This window comes from Frieseomelitta varia, unplaced genomic scaffold (assembly GCF_011392965.1).
Source record: "Frieseomelitta varia isolate USP_RPSP 00005682 unplaced genomic scaffold, Fvar_1.2 scaffold_461, whole genome shotgun sequence".
NCBI classification, from domain to species: domain Eukaryota; kingdom Metazoa; phylum Arthropoda; class Insecta; order Hymenoptera; family Apidae; genus Frieseomelitta; species Frieseomelitta varia.
The window spans coordinates 9,783-30,826 of NW_025110214.1; the positions used below are offsets into that span (position 1 = coordinate 9,783).

The 21,044-nt window shown below is 35.2% G+C and overlaps 4 protein-coding genes across 6 annotated transcripts in view; 2 read left to right on the top strand and 2 right to left on the bottom strand.

Annotated features, from left to right (window-relative positions):
• The first annotated feature begins 41 nt into the window (after window positions 1-41).
• On the top strand, window positions 42-6,004 carry LOC122532620 (zinc finger protein on ecdysone puffs). Of its 3 annotated transcripts, none has more exons than XM_043661527.1 (10): window positions 42-148; window positions 830-1,182; window positions 1,259-1,405; window positions 2,317-2,546; window positions 3,142-3,448; window positions 3,516-3,674; window positions 3,736-3,976; window positions 4,070-4,267; window positions 4,341-4,525; window positions 4,603-6,004. In XM_043661527.1, exons 2-10 carry the CDS (start codon window positions 835-837, stop codon window positions 5,077-5,079), a joined length of 2,292 nt encoding a protein of 763 aa, XP_043517462.1. In that variant the 5' UTR covers window positions 42-148; window positions 830-834; the 3' UTR covers window positions 5,080-6,004. The 3 variants fall into 3 exon arrangements, with proteins under 3 accessions (XP_043517462.1, XP_043517461.1, XP_043517463.1); XM_043661526.1 differs by lacking the exon at window positions 42-148 and adding an exon at window positions 210-295; XM_043661528.1 differs by lacking the exon at window positions 42-148 and adding an exon at window positions 210-295 and having other exon boundaries at window positions 1,262-1,405.
• A 523-nt stretch (window positions 6,005-6,527) lies between these two features.
• Window positions 6,528-7,645, bottom strand: LOC122532623 (selenoprotein F). Its single transcript, XM_043661532.1, has 4 exons — window positions 7,357-7,645; window positions 7,080-7,198; window positions 6,877-6,998; window positions 6,528-6,804 (listed from the first exon to the last, which is right to left on the bottom strand). The coding sequence occupies exons 1-4, from the start codon at window positions 7,399-7,401 to the stop codon at window positions 6,623-6,625; spliced, it is 468 nt and encodes a 155-aa protein (XP_043517467.1). The 5' UTR covers window positions 7,402-7,645; the 3' UTR covers window positions 6,528-6,622.
• A 62-nt stretch (window positions 7,646-7,707) lies between these two features.
• On the top strand, window positions 7,708-10,621 carry LOC122532624. The gene is made up of 3 exons (XM_043661533.1): window positions 7,708-7,867; window positions 8,141-9,726; window positions 9,802-10,621. The coding sequence occupies exons 1-3, from the start codon at window positions 7,723-7,725 to the stop codon at window positions 10,321-10,323; spliced, it is 2,253 nt and encodes a 750-aa protein (XP_043517468.1). The 5' UTR covers window positions 7,708-7,722; the 3' UTR covers window positions 10,324-10,621.
• A 521-nt stretch (window positions 10,622-11,142) lies between these two features.
• The window catches only part of LOC122532619 (serine/threonine-protein phosphatase 4 regulatory subunit 1-like), a 46,904-nt gene continuing 37,002 nt past the window's right edge, over window positions 11,143-21,044 (bottom strand). The window contains exons 5-10 of the mRNA XM_043661525.1: window positions 16,518-16,688; window positions 16,023-16,306; window positions 15,690-15,891; window positions 14,624-15,463; window positions 14,264-14,534; window positions 11,143-14,179 (exon numbers count right to left, since the gene is read on the bottom strand). Of these exons, the coding sequence (XP_043517460.1) occupies window positions 14,010-14,179; window positions 14,264-14,534; window positions 14,624-15,463; window positions 15,690-15,891; window positions 16,023-16,306; window positions 16,518-16,688 (1,938 nt within the window). The 3' untranslated portion in view covers window positions 11,143-14,009. The remainder of the gene's footprint in view (window positions 14,180-14,263; window positions 14,535-14,623; window positions 15,464-15,689; window positions 15,892-16,022; window positions 16,307-16,517; window positions 16,689-21,044) is intronic.

Sequence of the window (21,044 nt, forward strand, 5' to 3'; positions counted from 1 at the left end):
ATCAGAAACAGCTGTTGTTTTTGACATCGACCATTTTAAACGCTGCTTTTAATGTTCTAGTTCATGGTAGACGCTTGATGACTCCATTTCCTTGAGCTTACCATTTTACCTCCTTTTCTTGTGCTGTGTAGAAATTACTGCTTTTGTGGTACGTAGTCACTTATTTTTCCATTTCGAATAAGAATTATATATTAAAAATTTCAAATATTATTTAGAGTATTTTGAAAAGAAAGGAAATTTAATACGATAATAAATCTTTTTGAAATTTATTAGTCACATTGTACAGCGTCATTTGGTATGTAAAACATAAATCGTAAAAATTTTGAATAATTATTTTTTCTCTTATACACATATTACTTATATTATCTAAAATTATAAAATATACACAATTATAAATTCTTATTCTTTGAGTAAAAGCTTGAGTAGTTAAATTGTTACAAATTATCTAACTTCTTATATCGGAAATAGACGTCCTTTTAGACTCCATTTATAAATTAAAAATGGGCAATTTAGAAACTTGAGAGTGTGCAGTAGGATAATAAATATTTATATTATCACGCAAGAAATAAAATGTTATAATTTTACTCATAAATAAATAAATATATATTTATAATTAATTAATTAACATATTTTAATTAAATGAATTATATTTATAATTGAATTTTAATTTAAATGAATAAATAAATTATATATATATATATATATATATATGAATGATATATATGCATTATATACATTATTATTATATTATGTGAATATATAAATGTATACATATATTGTAATAATAAAATATTTTCTATCATTATAAAAAATTTGTACTTTATTTCAGATATAATGTCTTTTAATCGAGGGATAAAACGTGATTCTTTTGGGAATCGAAACTTCAACAACCGAGGAGGTGGTGGTGGTGGAGGAAGGGTTGGTAATATGGGAGGAAGTGGAGGTGGTATGGGTGGTAATATGGGTAGTGGAATGGGCGGAGGTGGAGGAGGCGGTGGTGGCGGAGGTGGAGGTGGTGGAAGTGGCGGAATGAATCCTTGGGAAGGAGGAATGATGCCTGGCAGAGGAATTTTACCAACACCTAATAATAATTTGTCTTTAGCATCGCCTCAAGCACAGTTAGCAATAGCTAGCAATCTTCTTACGAACTTACTTCGTACTCAGCAAGAAGCACAACCACAGGTAAGAGAACTTTGTTTATATATTATTCACAATTTTTATATTGTCGTATATTATAAGTAATAATTTGTGTTCATAGCAGGTACCATCACTTCTCAGCCTTGGAAATAACTTTAGTGGACCAGGGCCTAACTTTCCGAATCAACAGAACTTTTCTTCTGGGCGTTTCAATGATCGTCCTGTTAGACATCCAATGAAGAATCAACGACCACAACCGTACAACAAGGTATGAATATATAATTATTAATTAATCTGCAGATCGTTTTGAATGAAAATTGCAAGGGCAATTTGTAGTCTACACTTCTTTTTTTTTATACATCAACAACACCAATCCTTAGTTTGAAAGTTTGAAATTCTCCTTTTTATATTCATTGATCGATTCATTAATGAGGCTTTCAGTTAGTGGATGACATGCTACGTGGCTACCCTGTGCAATTACTAAGTATAAACAATTCTTACTGCTGGACTAGTTGTGCTAAATACGATTTTCATAGGAAAAAATAACCATCACAGTGTTATTTCATTACGAAACACGATAACGAGACGTGTATTGATTTCAAAATATGTGTATTCTCATTTTTAGCAGTGGAAGTTAATTGTGATTTTGTGTAACAAGTTTCAGTATAGATATGCAGATATATTTCTCCTCTAACTTGGTTCATTTATAATCCAACCAAGTCTTCTATTCGTCATTGCAGCTTTAGAAAAGTAGCTGAAGAGTAGTATTCAAAAGTATTGATTACAAGCTACATTGTTCACTGATTTAACTTCTTCTTCTTGTTGATTATTTTTCATTGAGCTTTATTGATGAGCTATATTCAAAGGATAAAAGTATGCGTTATAAATATCATATCTTATGATCAATAAGATCATTGCCTATACAAAGTTAGATGATGCGAAGAGTGTATGCATCTTCAACGATTTGATATTACTTTCCTTTTCCCATCCACTAAGCTGTGGAAATACTGACCTTTGGTGTTTGTTGAAACACTGAATACGTCCTGCTTCCGAATTGAGTAGAATATTTTTCTCCCTCAAATATCCCAGTGGTTTCTAAAACCAAATTCGATTCGAGAAGAATCGCAATTATATCAGATACTTCTCATGACGGTTTGGTCATTTGACCTACATGACTAGATGGGCAATCGCGCCCGTGATGGCCCTGCTGGGCGACGTGGTCCATCTGCACAACAATCTCGTGCACCCCAGTCTGGCAATCAGCGTATGAATGGAAACCAAACTCAACATCACAACGATAAATCTTCTAAACCAATTCCTGCCTCTAAACAAAATCAGACTGCCAAAAAGGAACAGCAGGACGTTAAGACCTCTGATAATGAAAAAACAGAAGCACCTGCTGTAACAAGGTAAGCTCCTGGTGATTGTGAATAGTTTCTTCAAACTTCAGTAAGTCTCATTCTGTCACCTATCTCTGTATGTACGGTGTTTGTTACGTACATATGGTATGATTGCTAAAGAATTAGCATTGTGTCCTTTCTCTTGTCTGACTTTTAAAAAAGTATTGCATACATACGTATATATTCATTTATATATACATATGTCTACATATGTATCATGTTATACATTCACTCGTCATTGTTGATTAAACTCAACTCACATTTCAAATGTAAATTAGATTATCTATAATCTCATAACATTAGTATTTCATAATCATGTAAAATGTTCCCCTTGTGTTCTTCTTTCAATACACATTATCCGAATATTTGTTCATAATAATAGGTTGTTTAAATTTTTATACAGTTGTTAGAAGTGTGAGTTATCTTCTTTTAATTTAATATCATGCCCAGTTTCTTTCTAGTTATCGATTTTGAGAAGTTTGTGTATATGTGTCACTAAAACACATATTAAAGAAATATAATATTTATATCACATTAAACAATGCACAGTAAATTCGATTAACATCTATAATTATAATAAAAATTTTGTTTGTTTGTATACTAGTGGAGAAAATGAAGAATCTGAAGACAAAAAAGATGATTGGAAGGATAATAAAAAGGAGACCGAGGATGCTAAAATTGGAGAGACTGACGAAACAGGAGAAAAGTCTCAAGATAGTGCAGAACAAAAGGCAGACAAACCTGCAATAGAAGAAACAACAGCAAAGGAAATGAATGCGTCTGCAACAGAGAAGGATTCAAAAACGACAGGCAAAAAATCAGAAGCTAGACATGCTGAAAGTCGTTATGCAGAAGTTCCTATGAATCATATGTTCTGTCACATTTGTAATAAGCATATGTGGGATGGATATGTATGTATTTAATACTATATATATTGTATATTGAAATTGATTTTTACTATCTTCCTATTTTTTATAGTCATTTGAAAATCATTTACGAGGGCGAGCGCATCAGTTGATGATGGAAAAGTTAGATGAATCGTATAAATTAAAGGTTGATCTAATGCGGCATGAATTAAGAGTAGCAGAAGAACAACGTGAACTTAGTTTAACTAATTCGAAACGACGCGGTAAAAAAGTAAGTATATGAGTTTAATAACTTATAATATTTTATGTATTTGTTTTTATTTCTTGCTTAGGTATCTGTAGATCTTAATGTACGTGAGTACTGTACAATGTGTGACTTGAATTTCTATGGAACATTATCTACGCATAGAAAGAGTGAGAAACATCAACAACTAAAAACGTTTTTACATCCAAGATGTTTTCCATGTTTAAAAGAATTCCCATCGCGTATTGAGTATGATGAACATTGTTTAACTCCTGGACACATGAAAAAAGCTGTACAATGTGAAGAACAGCGAAAAAATAAAAAGAAAGGTATTTAAAAATGAAAAACTATTTAATTTTTGCAACAAAGTGATATCTTGTAATATTTAAAAATTGTTTAATTTTTGTCTTTTATTCCTATAGAAAAACTTGCAAAAGGAGAATCTGAAGTACGTACAGCTGAAGATGAAGAAAAGGATGTTGGTTCTGATAATAAAAATGAGAAGGAAGAAGATACTGCAGGAGAACAAGAATATATTACGGATATTATCGAAAATTTGGGCGAAAAGAAATTCAAAATTCCATCTTACAAATATTGTCGACAGAATCAAGTTTCCCTTGGTAAATTTCACCGTTTATGAATTTTATTTTTAATTTTTGAATTTTTAGAATTTATTTATTTATGCTGTTTCAGGAAAATCTATGGTGAAAGAAGTTCAAGGATTTTATTGTGAAAAATGTAGAAGATTCATGCTTTTAGCTGAAGATATGAATGCTCATTTACGTAGTATCACTCATTACCGAAATTTCGTACAAGAAGTAAAAACTTTAATTTCAAATATGGAGAGTACAGAACAAAAGCCAACAGCGAAAACTGAGGTATAATTTAATATATGAAAAAATTAGAGCAATGTAAATAGTTGTAGAGTAAAATAAAAAATGAAATTTTTTTATAGACTAATGAAGACACTGAAGAAAACGATAAAGAATACGATGAAAGCTGGAAACGTCGTAAAATAGCTCATTCTGATGACGAGAATAATGTAGAAGTAAAAGAACAAGAAAATGATGCTGAAAATGCAAACGCTCAAAAGAAAGCTGATGGAGATGAAAAGTATGATCCACTTGAAGCTTATGCAGAATCAGAGGAAGAAGAAATTCACGAAGTTGAGAACAGCAATGAACAATCTTCACAAAATGCTGTTAATACTACGGAAAAGAAGACGCCAGTTGATAAAATGTGGGCCGATTTCGATAATGATAACGAAGCAGAAATAGGTAATTTAATTGATGATGGGGATGAAAAAGAGCATGCTGATCATGAAAAGTCTATGCAAAAATCAGACAGAGACCAAAATTCTCCAATAAAACCACGTGGTCGTGGTTTTACACGTGGACGTGCAAGTCCTCGAGCAAGGAGAGGTCGACGATAAAGTGATTTGTACTCAAAATTGAAGTAAGCTTGGGTATATTTTATAATTACATCTCTTAGTACGCCATTTATTAGGTTTCATCTTTGTATTCAATATATTCAATCTATTAATGTTTGTGTAATTTAGCTTGTTACATCTTTTAACAAAATGAAAAAAATTGATGCAACTTAATGTGTATGGCTATTTTTTTTATATGTATAAATCATGATATTATTCATGTATCATTTACAAAAGTAAATGTAAAAAAATATATAATTACCTTACCCAAGCTTATTTGAAACTTTTTAGTTTAGTTTTCTCTTGATTTCGGAAATGTACATCATATCACTTTTTTACATTGATTATTTTTTTTAAATATTCTGACACTTAAAATAATATAATCAATGTATAATGATCTATAATGTACATTTCTAAAATAAAAATAAATAAATAAGATTCTTTTGTGTATTAACACTGATTATCTTATAACTTGTAACTATTCTGTATTAAGAAATGCTATTAATATTCAAGTAAATATAAAACATGTTCATGGTTTTTCAATAGCCATAATATGAGACTATAATAAGATTCATTCCTTGAATTACGCTAATGAAGAATCCCAATATATCTTGCAATAAATTTAAGATATTGATACAAATTTTATCCCGTTTATGTCTAATTATAATAAAATACCTATAATCAAAGTTTACAAGTACCAGAAATAATTACAATAATTGTATTTGCTTTATAATAATGCAGTAGAATTTTATGGTAAGACTAAAGTTTTTGTGACATATAAGGCATTATAACAAAAAGGTTTAATATAAAAATGCACGTTGACAATTGCCTTATAGACTACCGAAATTTGTAACTTCAACACGATAACACTCACCTTGCCTTTGTAGTCAGTATAAAATAATTTAATTTATAATAAAATTTGCGTCCAATAAAAGGTTGTTTCCAACAGCCTTACAATATCTTAGTAACAAGTGATATATAATTCATAATTTCTTTATATTAATCACTTTTATTATCTATTTAAAGCAATTTAATAAAAAACTGACACTATTCTTAAATCATTTAAACAACTTTCATTCCAATATTGGACTTTTTGTATTAGTGTGTAGAAAATATGAAACAATAAATAGTCTAAAAAATAATAATATAGTTTCACCTTCTTAATATGAATACTATTTTATATAATTTTATAAGCTATAAAATGTTTTCCTCAACCCTCATCTGTTCCTTGTTTATTTCTTTTTCTTATGAAATGTGTATAATTGCGAAATAAAAATATAAAATATCTCTGAGAGTAGGAATAGAAATTTATTATATTTACTATTAATAACAAAATTTGGTATTTGGTAGGTATTAATTTTTTATCACTATGTCAATTTGACATAAGAAACAAATTAAGTTGTAAGATTGAGACTGATGAGAGTTAATATACTTAAGACAAAGAAAAGTAATACAAGTAAAAAAAAGCATCTTTTTCAACATAAATTACATAGAAAATATGGTTATTTATACTTAATAACCAAATTTAAAATATATAGCATTAATATTAATCTGTAGAAAGATGCGTTGCTAAAAACTCGTCAACGGAATCAGTATCCCATTTATGTATATCCAGAATATCTTCAACTTTATTGTCTGCATCCAATAACTTAATTATTGGATCTAAGCCTCTGACATATTTTATTTGTAAATTCTTGTATTTACTAGGTCGATCACTTTTTATAAAAGCTGTAAAAAATATGATAAATGTGTGTTATAAACGCATACAGTTCTATCTTTAATGAACAAATTTCTATTTACCTTGGATTTGTGGGTATGCGCCAAATTTGCACGTGCACACTTCCAGAATAGCACGTGGATATTTTTTCAATCCAGATGCATCGTAATCATCATCTTTCAAACAACATTCCTTACAATTACTCCTGTAATTACCAAACAATACTCTTATAATTGTTAATATAAAATGTTAAATTATCACAAAGCAAATGTATTTATTTACTTACAATATTTCTGTTAAACCGTGTTTATTAAATTCCTCACAAGTAGAACAAAGTAAATTAGCCTTATTAAAACCTAAACTTTTACAATCATCAGCTGAAAATTCCGATGATACAACATTCACCTAAAAGAACACATTTATAATGAAAATATATTGTACGTTATATTCCAATTTAATTCAGTGGCAACTTTAATGTATATCAATTCGTTTAAAACATTTTTCATTTGGATGTACATATCGATTCGAATTTAATAGGTTAAGTAACAACATTAGTTTCTTACCATTAAGATAAATGAAAATATATATGGTAATGTTAAAAACTCCATTATATTATTTTATACATATAAAATACATAGAAATCATATGTTATCTTAGAAAAAATAATAATTAACAGGCTTAGACTATAAACACGTATTACATGAACAAATATCTAAAGCACCGTTTTCAATGTTAAAATGGTGTAAGCGATATCGATACTTTATTGTACATTTCTCAACCTATCGAAATCGATGTTGGCAGAATCGCAAAAATAATCAAATTCGAAGTAACCAAAACCCTGGGGCAACAACTATTTTACCAAATCCTTATCAACAATAACCAAATGATCTTTCAACTGGTAACATGAAAAGTTTGAAATAGCGTGTGTAATGCTGAAATTTTCAACTTACACAGTCACTTGGATTTTTACGATCCTTTTGTTAATTGTTCCCGTTATTAAAACCGAGAATTACAATAACATTAATATCCATTTATTTACGTGTCGTTGCCATAATTACAATTATCTTCAAGATTGCGAACCATTACGAAACTCGAATTATCTCTTCGTAAGTTTCTCGTATGTTTTACAAGATTTCATAAGTGTTTTATTAAATGGCACATGTATGTATGATTCGTTGTCTCTTACAAATCGATTTGAAAGTAGTACAAAAGATGCAATTGGCGACGTAAATAAATTGCCACAATTATTAACAGACAAATTGAAAAATATACCAATCCATTCCGAAAGGTTATTAATTACAATATCTTTCAAAGACACGATTAATCGTTTTCTAAATAACACTTTAGTGTCCAATAACGTATTGTCAAAATCTATAGAAGGAAATAGCGAATTTCAAAGCTATCAAGTTGACTATAGATGGAGGCGAAGAGCATTATGCACAATCTCTGAAAATGAAAAATATTTCACTGGAAGTTTGCTTGGAAATAAAGAAAACACAGGTAAAGGAAAGACGCTATTAGATTACGATGAACCAGTTTCCATGAATGACATTGACGATCCAGATTCTTTAAAAACACATGTGCGAGTAAAAAGAAGCAAATCAGAATCGGATCCTGTTTTTGCGTTCAGATACCAACGTAATTATTTAAAAGATTTAGCCAACTCTTTCCCTCGAGACTCGTATGATTCGATAGGAGAAAACCTTTATGACGATGATGTTTCGTTTGATACGAAACGAGAAATCAAATCAGAAGACAAACAATGTGATGAATCTCTAGATGAAAATGGGCCAATTGTGGTTCCTTCGTACCTTAGTGAAGATAAATCCGACGTTAATGACATTATCGGTCTACGGTCTGATATTCGCGGTATAAATACAGGAAAAAGAAATATAAAATTTATAGGTCAAACGAGAAGCAAAGAAACTATATCGTTACAAGAACCATTAAATGACGTTATTGCAAACCAGAAATCATACGAAGATCCGGAAGTCGAGAAATTGCTAGATTCAATGCTAGCAGTAGAACTCGTTAGGAAAAAACGAAACGATTACTCAAAGGTACATGATGAAAGAAATTTAGAAGAGGAAAACTCATCTGATCCACAAAGTGCAATTGATAGAAAAAAAGAATCCAACGAGAAGGAACGATCGATTTTATCGGGATCACGAACAGTTGAGAAGCATTTAAATCCATCGAGTTCAAATATCGCTAATATAAAAGCAGATCTGCTACGAATTAGAAGAAAAGCGAGGAAACGCAGTCGTGACAAAACAAACAAATTAAAACAGAAAAAGAAACATATAGGAAAGAAACACGACGTTTCGAAAGTTTCTCTGCGATCGGATCGATCGAGAATGTCTCGCAAGAGCAAAGCGAATAAAGCGATAGGCGAGGGTAATTTAAAAATAGGAATTGCTAATCTAGTGGCTAAAAAAAATAATGACAACAATTTTCGTCGTAGATCCGTAAAATCGGAAAAATCGATCGATAGAATTGTTTCTGAAAACGATCCTTCGAAATTGAAAAGAGGTAAGAAAAAAATTGACGATGATATCTCGAGATCTTCATTAGTAGGAAGAGCAGGTGGCGCTAATGATTCTAAGGCAGGAACGAACGAGAATTTAAATACATTCGCGACAGAAAATAAAGAGCAGAAAGCGTTCGAAGAAACCGACGAGAAATCGATGATATCGCCACAGAATACAAAATTACGAACGAAACGAAAGAGACATACCGAATCGAATCATGGATTTTTAAATAAGGAAGAGGAATTAAAATATTATGAGAATATACGGGAGCCTGGAACTGAAATCGATCATTGCATTGATGGAGATGAAAATCAACCAGCGATGATCAATGAAATGGATCCTAACCGAGCAGTAAGATCAATCGATGAAGTTAAAAAACTCGTGAAACAATTGGTAACAAAGGTACGCAATTTCTCTAAATTCTTTAATAGTGATGTTCTTACGTTCTCTACAGTCTTTAATGATATTTCTCTACAGGTGAATGAGCTTCAAAGTTATATAAATGTTGATGAAACATCAGGAAAGGAGAAGCAAGAGAAAAAGATAAAAACACGTGCAATCGACGATTTATGTTCGAATGTTAGCACTACTTGCGACGCTTTCAAGGAAACACCTGAAGTTGTTCAGAAATGTGTACCGACAAATCGTGGTGGATCGGTGGTCAAGATTGTCGAAAGAAAAGTGAATCCAGTTAATGATCATAAACGTGTTAACATTCCAAGCAAACGTTCGTTAGAGAAAAAGAGATCAGTGACCAGACGCGTTGGTAGAACATCGCCAAGAACTTCAAGAACAATTCGCGAAGAAAATGAAATAAAGTCAGGTCGTAAATGGGGCAAATGGACAGACTGGAGTAGCTGTAGCACTACATGTGGTAAAGGTCGTCAAATAAGATGGCGATATTGTTTACGCGATTGTAGTACTGCAGAAACTGAAATGGAAGAGAAGGCTTGTCAATTGCCAGCTTGTCCACCAGGAAAATTCCTCGGTATATTTTAGTGGTTTTAGAGTCTCTTTGCTTATAATAATAATAATAATAATAATGACTATTAATGTCTGCATTGTAACTTTGTATGCCGATATACGTAAGATTATGGCACATCTTATGTAAAAATTTCAAAGAAAAAGTATTTTATTAAATAAAAAATTGGAAACAAACATAATTAATATTGATTAATGAATCATGTGGCTAATTAAGAAACAAACGACGTCAACACTGTTGTGTAACAAATCGCATGATGTATATTTTTTTCGTTTCATTAGTAAATACACAATATATAGAATATTTTAAACAAAACTTCTTTTCTTTGTATGCATTCACAAGTAACGAGTTTTCGTTGCTTATAGGAAGTTTTTGTTTTTTTTTTCCACTGTAGCTGTAATCCAATCATTATGTTTTCACAAAAAATCATCAACTACGACGTACGTATTTCATTTTTGTAATTTCTTTAATGCCTTGGAGTAGTTCCTACGTCACTACGGGTCTTCGCGTTCTAATCTTTCTACTGTTCAATTTAATACTCAAACTCATAGTCTCATCTGATGTCGAGTTCCCGCAGCGTCCGTTTTTAACATACTAACGCCGAAGATATATAAATCAGACGCCGGTGAATGTAGCTTATCAATGGATCGATAGCGATCAGCAGGTTAAGCACACACCATGCGCGAACTGGACTTAGGATGGGGGATCATTTTCATGGCCAGCCTAGAGGCCCAAGCGTCTTGGGATAGGGATCGTCGACATTAGACCGAATGATGAGTTTGATAGCAGCTCCGAGATGAAACGCGCTTCCTTTTCCATTTTTATCCTACCTTACCGATACGATCCCAAAATTGCTACGTTCCCATAGCGCAGTAAGTCCTGGCATTTTTATTAAAATAGCAGATGCCCCCTTGGGACGTGACAAATATCACAAAATATGAACGACCGTAAGTGAACTATTGGAAGTACTCGCAAATATCTTATAGTACCATTTCGAAACAGTTGTTCCGTAAATGTACAACCACTCAACTCAGTGAATCACATTGTATTCTTTTCCTTACAGTTCACACGTATTTTTTTTTTTTACACTCGTTAAATTTTTTTATCGTACACATTCTTTATTTAAAAGTCGCTCATTTGTTTCTCATTTATATTTTGTTGCTTATAAACTAGTATTATCGTGTAAATCGTATAAACATGACTTCCTTTTTGTGACACTTAGTAATATATAAGTCGTTGAAAAATTTCGAAATATAAGGCTCTCGAAACGCTTCTCGTGTAAATCGTAATTCCTTATTTTAAGTCGGAGAAAAAGAGAGGGATAACAAAAAGTCGGTGTTTACGTTATTAACGTTTACGTATCTACAATGAAATGATATACATTCGTCTACGTGACCACACGTAGACAAAGATCACAGTAACTGGTTGCGCCCCGGGTGCACCAAATCAGTAAAATATGAAATCGCTAAATCGACGCAACACGGGACGGTAATAAGCACAGTTTTTCACATCTGATCAGGCACCATCGCATCAAGAGTCGCGTATCGCCGTCTTACAGATTAAAATTCGCTGGTTATTGTTAATAATTTCGTAAGATCGTAGCTATTCGTTGACTGTGGTTACAAAGTGCAGAATATTCCACACGGCAGCTTCACCATGAATAGTTTCGTAAACGGCTCTATTTCTCGAGTTCGCCTTCGAATATTTAAACGACAATCTATTGCATTTCTCGTTCCATATACACATCGTTCCATTTCTACGAGACGATTAAATGTTATATACAAAATACACACAATTTAAATTGAACGAACTTCGCTATGAATTACCAAGTCGCGATGATCAGAGGATTCAATATGAATTTTTCTTTTTACTCTTGCCAGTTATGAACTTCTCGCATTACATTTCTTTAATATAGGAGTATTTATTAACAATGCCAAAGTTTATGAATCATAGCATGAAAACTTGAGTCGACTGACGTACAAAATACGGAGTAAAATGTACTCTTCTGATCGCAGGAGCTATTTCGGAACATGTTTTATAACGATAACTTAATGCTTAAAAAAGAGGCGATGGCAATGATCATGACATTTAAGAAAACGTGCTATGATCATTTTCTAAAAAAACAAGAGATCTCGTTGTTGTCCTAATATCTTGCTTGTCCAAGGGACCACTTACAAATACAGATTGATCACAATGGTAATAGCATACATGCTCACGAATAGTAAATTACGCATACATTGCCGCACAACTGCATTAGGACATTCGTTCATTTCTAAATGAATCTATAATAGAATATAATGTAACATTGTTTGAATATTAAAAACTGAAGAATTTAATCATTTAAATTTCTTAAATAATTAAAAGTTCATACGATGTGCCTACGCTGCATTATGTTGCATGCGGACGGTTTTTGAAGTTTCTTTCTTTTATTTATGATGGCTTTAGATTTAGAACATTGTAGAGTTAGAATTATTATCCAACGCAATGAAATTTCAGACGGAAGGATACAATTATTTGTCTGTAAAAAGATCTGTAAGATTTAGAATGTATACAAAGGTTTATTAAAACGTTGAAAGATGAAAAGAACAGTACCAGAAATAAATAAAATTAAGAATGAAACAATTTCAGTGGCAGTAATAAAAAGGCGACTTGTATAGAGTAGTATTTTTGGTTGTTAAAATATCAAGTATACAAAATAAGATAAGGAAAAGACAAGGTTTAGATTATTCTTAGAATTTTAAGAATAATTTATATATATAAATTGATGCGAATGTCTCTCTTTCAAATTTTAGGACTATTTATTTCTACGTTTGCGAAACAATTTACCAGAGTTACTTATAATCAACAGAGCGAACTAGTGTTCACCAGTCAACACCTCTTAGAAAAATTGTGAGATTAAAATATTCCCAAATAAAATATTGGTAAAAATATTTTTGGGAACTTTTAGAAATGTAATGGAACGATATCAGCCCTGAAACAATAAAAAAATTAGTGGCTAGACTATCAAGATTTGTTGACGCAGTTATAAAAGCATTCGGTGGATACATAGATGAAAAGATAATATAATTTTTATCGTAATTGACGAGAAATTTGGTGAATTATTGGTAAAATATATTCTCTAATACGTTACAAAATAGAATACACACAATTTAGTGAAATTCAATAATCAGTTCGTAACACTTCACGTAATTATTACGATTAAACAAGAATCCTAATACACAGGCGGCAGTATACGTTCGCTTTCTTTTTAAACACGCGCACATACTCTTACATAACTGTGTTAATGTCTTTTGACCACCGATACTTAAAATCTGTTAATAAATCAAGTTCTAATTGTTTCCTGCCTAAAAGGGAGTAGAAATTGTCGGTCCTCTGATCGTTAACGACAACATTAAGTTGCACTTCTTTTCTATATTCACTTCACTGAATGATACACGTTTTTTGTGTAAAACTTGAACTCATTTTTATGATACAGATACCAATCGATGAAATTACGTCTTATATACAAGATTCGGAGTTTCTTCGACTGATACATTTATGATGTAAAAATGAGCTCAAGCTTTACATGAATAAACAAACAACACGTACCATTTAGTGCAGTCAAGGTAGAAAAAAAAGTGCAACTTAACTATCGTTACGACCAGGGGACCGACAATTTAGGCAGAAAACAATTAGAACTTGATTTTCACGAAACCTGAGTTCGTTAAAACATTATGTTCCTTGATTCTTCAGTTTTTGTTGTTTGCGACAATATATTTAATGGTACGTTATCCTCGCCACCGGCTAAAACTCGAACATCTCTATCCAGGTCTAATCTCATTTCTGCGAGCCTATTCTCCACTTCTTCCGCCTCCTTAACTCCCAACCATTCTGCTAAAAATTAAGGCACTTGAGTATATTTGAAGTTTTTGTAACGTAATTGTTTGAACAAAAAAAAGATTACAAATGAATACTTACATCCCATAGGTACGACGTTCTCCGACAAAGTCCTCGCTACAACTAGTCTCACGTTTGGTACTTTGTCAGAAGATATTTCCAACAAGGTAGGCAACATCTCTTGCGAAAACCTGTCTCCGCTCATGGCATTGCTTGAAATTATTTTAGCGCACAGGGAGGCAAACGTCTGTCTTTTGATCCATTTTTTTGCGTATACGAGGGACTTGAGCTTTCGGAACAGCGCCTTCACCAGGCGATTGTTGTCTGAAAGATGCGCCACTATTTGCGTCATCTACGTAGACGCCGAAGTAAAGATACAAAACGAATATTAGTAACGTTAAAGAGCTGACAATTCAAGACAAAAAATAAATAAAACCGTACCAAAGAAAGCGCAACGTGTCTCACAGCGGCGACCTTGTCGCGCAGCAGCTCGAGAGCCAATGGGACGATGTACCGATCAACGTTCACAGGATCGAACAGATTTACAATTTCCAATAACTGAGTAGCCAGTTCCTCTCGAAATCTCCAGTTCCACTCGTTATCGGTGGCGAGGAAATCTTTCAGGTTTGGTAGGTACTGGACCCGAACGGCAGGCTTGAGTATTTTCAAAAACGTCGCTAAATGCTTGAGCATACCTATTCTAACTTCGTCCAGGTCTTTGATGAATCCATCATAGATCGGGATTAGATCACTGACAGTCAATTCCTCCCCGAGTATGATGGCGATCTCGTGAATGCTGGAGGCTACCGTGTGCCTCACTTTCCACTGTTTCGCGTTCGCCAGGGATTGGTAAGCATGCTTCAGGTATTTCCAATTATCTTTCCCCAACGTAAGTACAACCGCGGGAAAACTAAATGCACAATGTTGAGGAATATCCGGGCCCATGTCGCCGAAACACTGGTCCGGCTCGGCCATCGTCAGGAACGAATCGATCAGATGCCGAGGCACGATCTCTTGATATCCCAGATTGGCAGATTCGAGTTTGTCTGCTGGGTATTTATCTTCTTTTAGCACGTCGTCCAACAACGACGCTATAGTAGACGCCGTTGTAACATTGGCCAACGGTTTCCAATCAACGTTGTTCTGCGCGGCGGATCTTTTGGCAGCTTCGACGAGTTCGTCGTCCAGCGGAAGGGCAGGTTCTATGTAGTAATATAGGAACGAATTGAAGTTCTCTGCGTCGTCTAACGTTTGTTCGTTCTTCAGATGCTTCCTCTGTATCTGAAAGAAATTCACGAGATCATTCTCGTCACCCTCTCGAGCCGGAGAACGAATAAGGAGGAAACAATCTCGAGACGTTTCACGAATATTCAATCCCGTTTATGACCCGTTACCCGCCATAACCGGCGAATGAAATAGAATTACGCTAATGGCTATTTTCAAGGAAATAGAAAGGCAAATGAGTTCGCAAACCGTCGGGGGTTCGTTACTTACGGACGCGTCGTACCTTATGATCTCTCATTGTGGAAATATGGTCTTCCTGAGACTCGTCCTCGTCGTCCTCGTCCTCCTCCTTCTCTTCGAGAATTGGTTTTTGCGTTATCACAGATGGATCCGAGTTGTCCTCAGAATTACGATCTTCCGCGTCGAGTGTGTGACTTCGTACCGCACACTTCATCGGGAATATTCCTTCGTACAAATATCTTATACTGCAAGAACACATCATCGATCTACGTTTTATTCTTTCTTTCTTTCTTTCTTTCTTTCTTTCTTTCTCGGAAATTACAATGCGAGTGTCTCTGAACAGAGTCGAGAACGAGGGTAAAACAGCTTTTTATACCTGAAACGATTATCCTGTTGACTGGTGAACACTAGTTCGCCCTGTTGATTATAAGTAACTCCGGTAAATTGTTTCGCAAACGTAGAAATAAATGGTCCTAAAATTTGAAAGGCAGACATTCGCACCAATTTCGATTCGTCGTTCAGATGCGTGGCCAAAAGGTCTGCTAGCAGTAATCGACGATGCTCAAGGGTCATACAGCACGAGACAGGCATCATAACGTCCACGCACGCTTTCCTGATGCTCCATATTTCGTCATAGCACAAATCGACGAATATCGGGAACTGCAACGTGATCAGAAGGACGTTAAGAAAGGAACGACTTTCATTTTCGTCAAGTACGTCCAACAGCGAGCGTCGATCTCGGCAATGTTTATGCCAAATTTGAAAAAGGTAAAACTTAAAATTTTCCTTAGAATTTCTAAAAAACAGAAGATTATGAAATTTAAACGAAAACAGTTGAACAGTTTGAAGGAAATTCACGAGAAGAACTTACCAATCTTCGAAAAAGAGTTTTTCTGCGGACAGCGGTGCACATTTCACCAAAATGCGACGCGCAAACCTTTCTTATGAAGAATTCGCTATCCCCGCAGAGGGCGATGAAGTTGTCCAGGAAAATCCTTTCCGTCATCTCTTTACCGATAAGCGGTGCCATCTTGCACATGAGCTGCGGATCGACAACAATGTACACGATATATTCCTTACGAATTTTTTTGCATTTTCGATGGTAAAACAAACGTGATACGATGGAGAAACAAAGAGATCAGTGACAAAGAAAATTGGAGGTAACAAATATACGCACAAATATGTACGAAATATCTTGCGCACGCACATGTGTATGTTGTTTCTGGATATACCTACATATTATGACGCTTAATTTAAAAGAGGAAGTCAAATGAAATAAATAGTATTCAAATTTGGTTTGGTGGTATCGCCTAGATCGCACAAGACTACAGTGAACGAAGACATAAATCGCACCGTTCCGCTTATCAAAGCTGGCTGTGATACGAGTCCAAGTCACCACATCACAACCACTCTGATAGGAGGAACAGCCGAATTTGCGCCTCTTAAATATCTGGAAAAAAAGAGGAACAACAGGTACAACGCATCACCGTCGTCAGATGATGATGGCCAGTAAGTACATAGAGGATCAAATGAGCTCGGAGATCGTTTCGCGACGAGTACCTTCTTTCGGCGCCCGCATCTGCACGAATCAGAAGGTCATTGTGCGATGATCAAACGAATTAGAAAGAGGTGAATCACCCAATCGTCGTTCAACGATCGTGAAACACTACTGTACACTACGCAACACTGCTTTTCTGTCCTACTTTATATCTCTCTGTGTCAAGTTTTTATATTACCCAGTATTTGTAGGGATACATCAAGTCTTCGATCGCGTAAAGCACATGCACATGTACCACCGTGTAGATTGTTATTAAATTGCGGATTTTTCATACGTTTATACGTGCACGCATGTATAAAATATATCAAAATATCCAAAGCAGATGAAGCGAGTTTTTATTTAGATTCTTTAATTATGGATATAAAAGTATAAATACAGTACTGATAAAATATACAAATATCCAAAGTAGGACATTTATAATATTTAACAGATGATAACGAATCTCTATTTTACGCTCCTTTCTTTTATTTTCACGCACGTTGCACAAAAATCCGCAGTCTAATTATCTTACGAAACGACGTCAAATTCTATTATCCTTCATTTGAATTTTATCTTTTAACTGGACACATTTTACAATTACATTCAATTGAAAGACAATGAAAGAAACTCCGGAGCAATCATCACGCATAAGAAAGTCATCTCGGGATCGTCGTTCAATAAACGCGATCACGTCCTTCGTGGATCCTGCGAATCCATGAGAGGAAGTCGACTATGAAAGAGCGGACGGTCTTTCCCGAAAGTGGAAACTGCGCCGGAGAGGTCGGCCTCCGTATCGGGACTGTCGGTCGGAAATGTTTTTCTTGAAAATGGCTTACGACGGAACGCTGTGTTTCGCGGGAAAACGATCGAGAATGGATCTTCGTGCCTCGCTCGATTTACAGATAAACCGAGTCTCTCGCCTCCTGATACAACAGAAAGAAAAATCGACATCGAGGTCTACGACACGAAGCTGTGTCCATCTGTAATGATCTTACATTTCAAACCTCGACGAACACGCACACACACACACACACACAGAAAGAAAATAGTTGATTAAACGCGACGCCGCGCTCATCAAAGCTGGCTGTGATATGAACATTTGCATCAGCATATCACAACCACTTTGTGAGCGATGCATCCGCGCTTTTTTTTTCCGAATGTTTCCTAAAAGCAGTGACGAGCAAGCTTGACAACGATTAGTCAATCTCCTCCGCGTCTCTTTAATTCTATCTAACATCACTACTACCCTAACCATCGTCGGAACGGATTGCCTCGAATCGATTGCCTTCTCACAAGGCACGTTGCAAAAAACGGCGATCCAAATCGTCAAAAATGGCTGTGATATGAAATCTAGAAAAGCAACACGCCACAACCAATTTGACGATTGGATCGCGTTGCTTCTCTCGTTCTTCGTGGTTTTTTTCTCTCTTCTCGGTTCCGGCCGGATCTAATGTCTGTCTCTCGGTCTTCCCACGATGATCGTCCAGGAGGAAAAAAAAAAAAAAAAAAACACGATGCTGCTGCTGCTGCTGCTATCGACTCTCGATCGTTGCGTGTCTCTTGCAACGTCAGACTTGAAAATCAGAATGAAAATTAAATCTTAAAGACGGTTACTCGCTGTCTGTTCCGAATGTATTCGTCGTGGATGATTATTCGTTAAGCGGACACTAAGTACACTACTCGTACAGCGCACACGAACATGCTCTCTCCCTTGACGATCGATTCTGCGGGCCAAGCTCATCAAAATGGCTGTGATATGACTCGAAACATTCCACAACCAATTTGATGTATCGGACCGCAAAAGGTATTTTCATTTCGGTGCCTGTATACGTCGCTCGTGTCCCGCTGTCTCTCTCTCTCTCTTTCTCTGTTCGTGCCGAATCCGTATGTATGTGTTCGTCGTACGTGTTCCTCTCGTTTCACCTCAATTCTGCGAGAGATACAAACGGCACGTTCGGCTGCTTTCCGCTTTCTCTCTTCCTCTCTGATAATTATTTCCACGTTTCTCTTTTGTTTTCCTTTTTTTTTTTTTTGGAGCAGGTGAGAGGGGGAGGAGAAGGGGAGGTTCTGTTTCCACCTCGCCCTTCCCTCCTTTCCTCTTCCGGTTCGATTTTTTTTTCCGTCGAATTGTGCGCCGTGGACGGACACAATTTTGCTCATCAAAGCTGGCTGTGATAGTCGAACTCTATGACAAACCAACTTTGATGGTAAAAGCATGTCCCTGCCGAGGGTTCCGTGGTCTCTTCCTCGCCGTCATAACGTAGAAATCGTTTCGAGATCTACCTCCTCGTTGATTTTTCGTTTGATTTCTAATTAAAACGACACGGTGTTTAACCCTCGCGCTACGGTTCAGCTGATGTTGGAGGGTGCTTTAACGATTAGTAGTTCAATATCTTTAACTTTTAATGTTATTCGTCGTTCAAAAAGTTTGGAGGGTCTTGTCAATTTTGGGATAAAACCACGTTTATATTAACAGATAAGATTACGTTATTGAAGATATTTACGAATCGTTGCTATTTTAATTATATTTATGACTGGATGAAAATTGATAGTTGCTCCAAACTTTTGGATACCGAATATGGCGGACTAAAAATCATAGTGACGTAAAATGTTCTATTTTCATTAATACAAGAGGTCTTGATGTATTTTTCAACGTTGAAAATTCATCTGCAAATTGTGAATAATTCATATTCTTGAAATTTCGTCTTACACCATCGCAATTCTTAGTCTTTCATGTACATTAACAATATATTATAAAATAAGTACAAATCAAAGCACGTAACGATAAATAAATTGTTCGGAGGCCACACTGATTAATTCCAGAAATTGGAAAGTAACGAAATAACAACAATTTCAATAACAATTTCTCAAATTCCCCTTGAAATTTACTGTCACTATATTACAGAGCTAGCAATTCGTTCCTTGAGAACAATTCTGTCCCTTCCTCGTTCGAACATTAATCGTATACTGAAATCCAGAAATTAACAAAAACTGGAATTGATCAGTTTGGCTTCCAAGGGACTCATACAACGCCATATAAAGAAGAGAGCCACCCATAATGGCTTTTCATCTCGTGGGAAGCCACCAGCAGTGACAGGCAGCGTACCCGAAGAGGATACCTGAGCCACGAACGCGGACAAAATTTACCAAACTAAAGCTGTAAAATTAAACGTCCCAACTGCGAAGTCCATATTTTCTCATCGTTGGTTCTACGTCTTCTTCGTTTATCGGCGAACGTCGTGGTAGAACAGACGCCGGATGAAAGACAAGATAGTGAGACGCGATAGCGTGAGAACATCTCACTACCCATGTCTTTCAAGCGGAATCTGTCCGAAGGGCGGCGCGTAAAAGGTCCAACGACCATAAACGCGAAGGACAACATCGATACAACCTGGTACTTATGTGCCTTCTAGATCGCCGGCGATACATATTCCTTGCATACGATCGGGATCGTCGAGTCGAATGGATCAAGAATGCTAGACGCGAGGGGCCAGTCTCGCCTTGTTCTCCTCCACGCTACCGTACTTTCAATGGGGACACACGTTCACCCTCCCGGGCAATTCTTTACATACGTATTCTTTAATTAAACGACAGTCGACGACGATCGTGCTACGGTCCGTTTGAATGGGAAAAACTGAAATTACGCTGCCGCGCCCGATGGAATGTTAAACAGGGGAGGACGGCGGTTTAAAGAAAGAGAGGAGAAATGATTCTGCGATTCAGGTTCCATTCGTTCCTCGAAAACACGGGGAAAAAGTTATCGTAGATTTACGAATCTTGTATTACGAATAGAGGAATTGATAAAATGGCAGATGATCTTCGCCGGATAGGGGTAGTTTTTTTTTTTTTTTTTTTATCGAT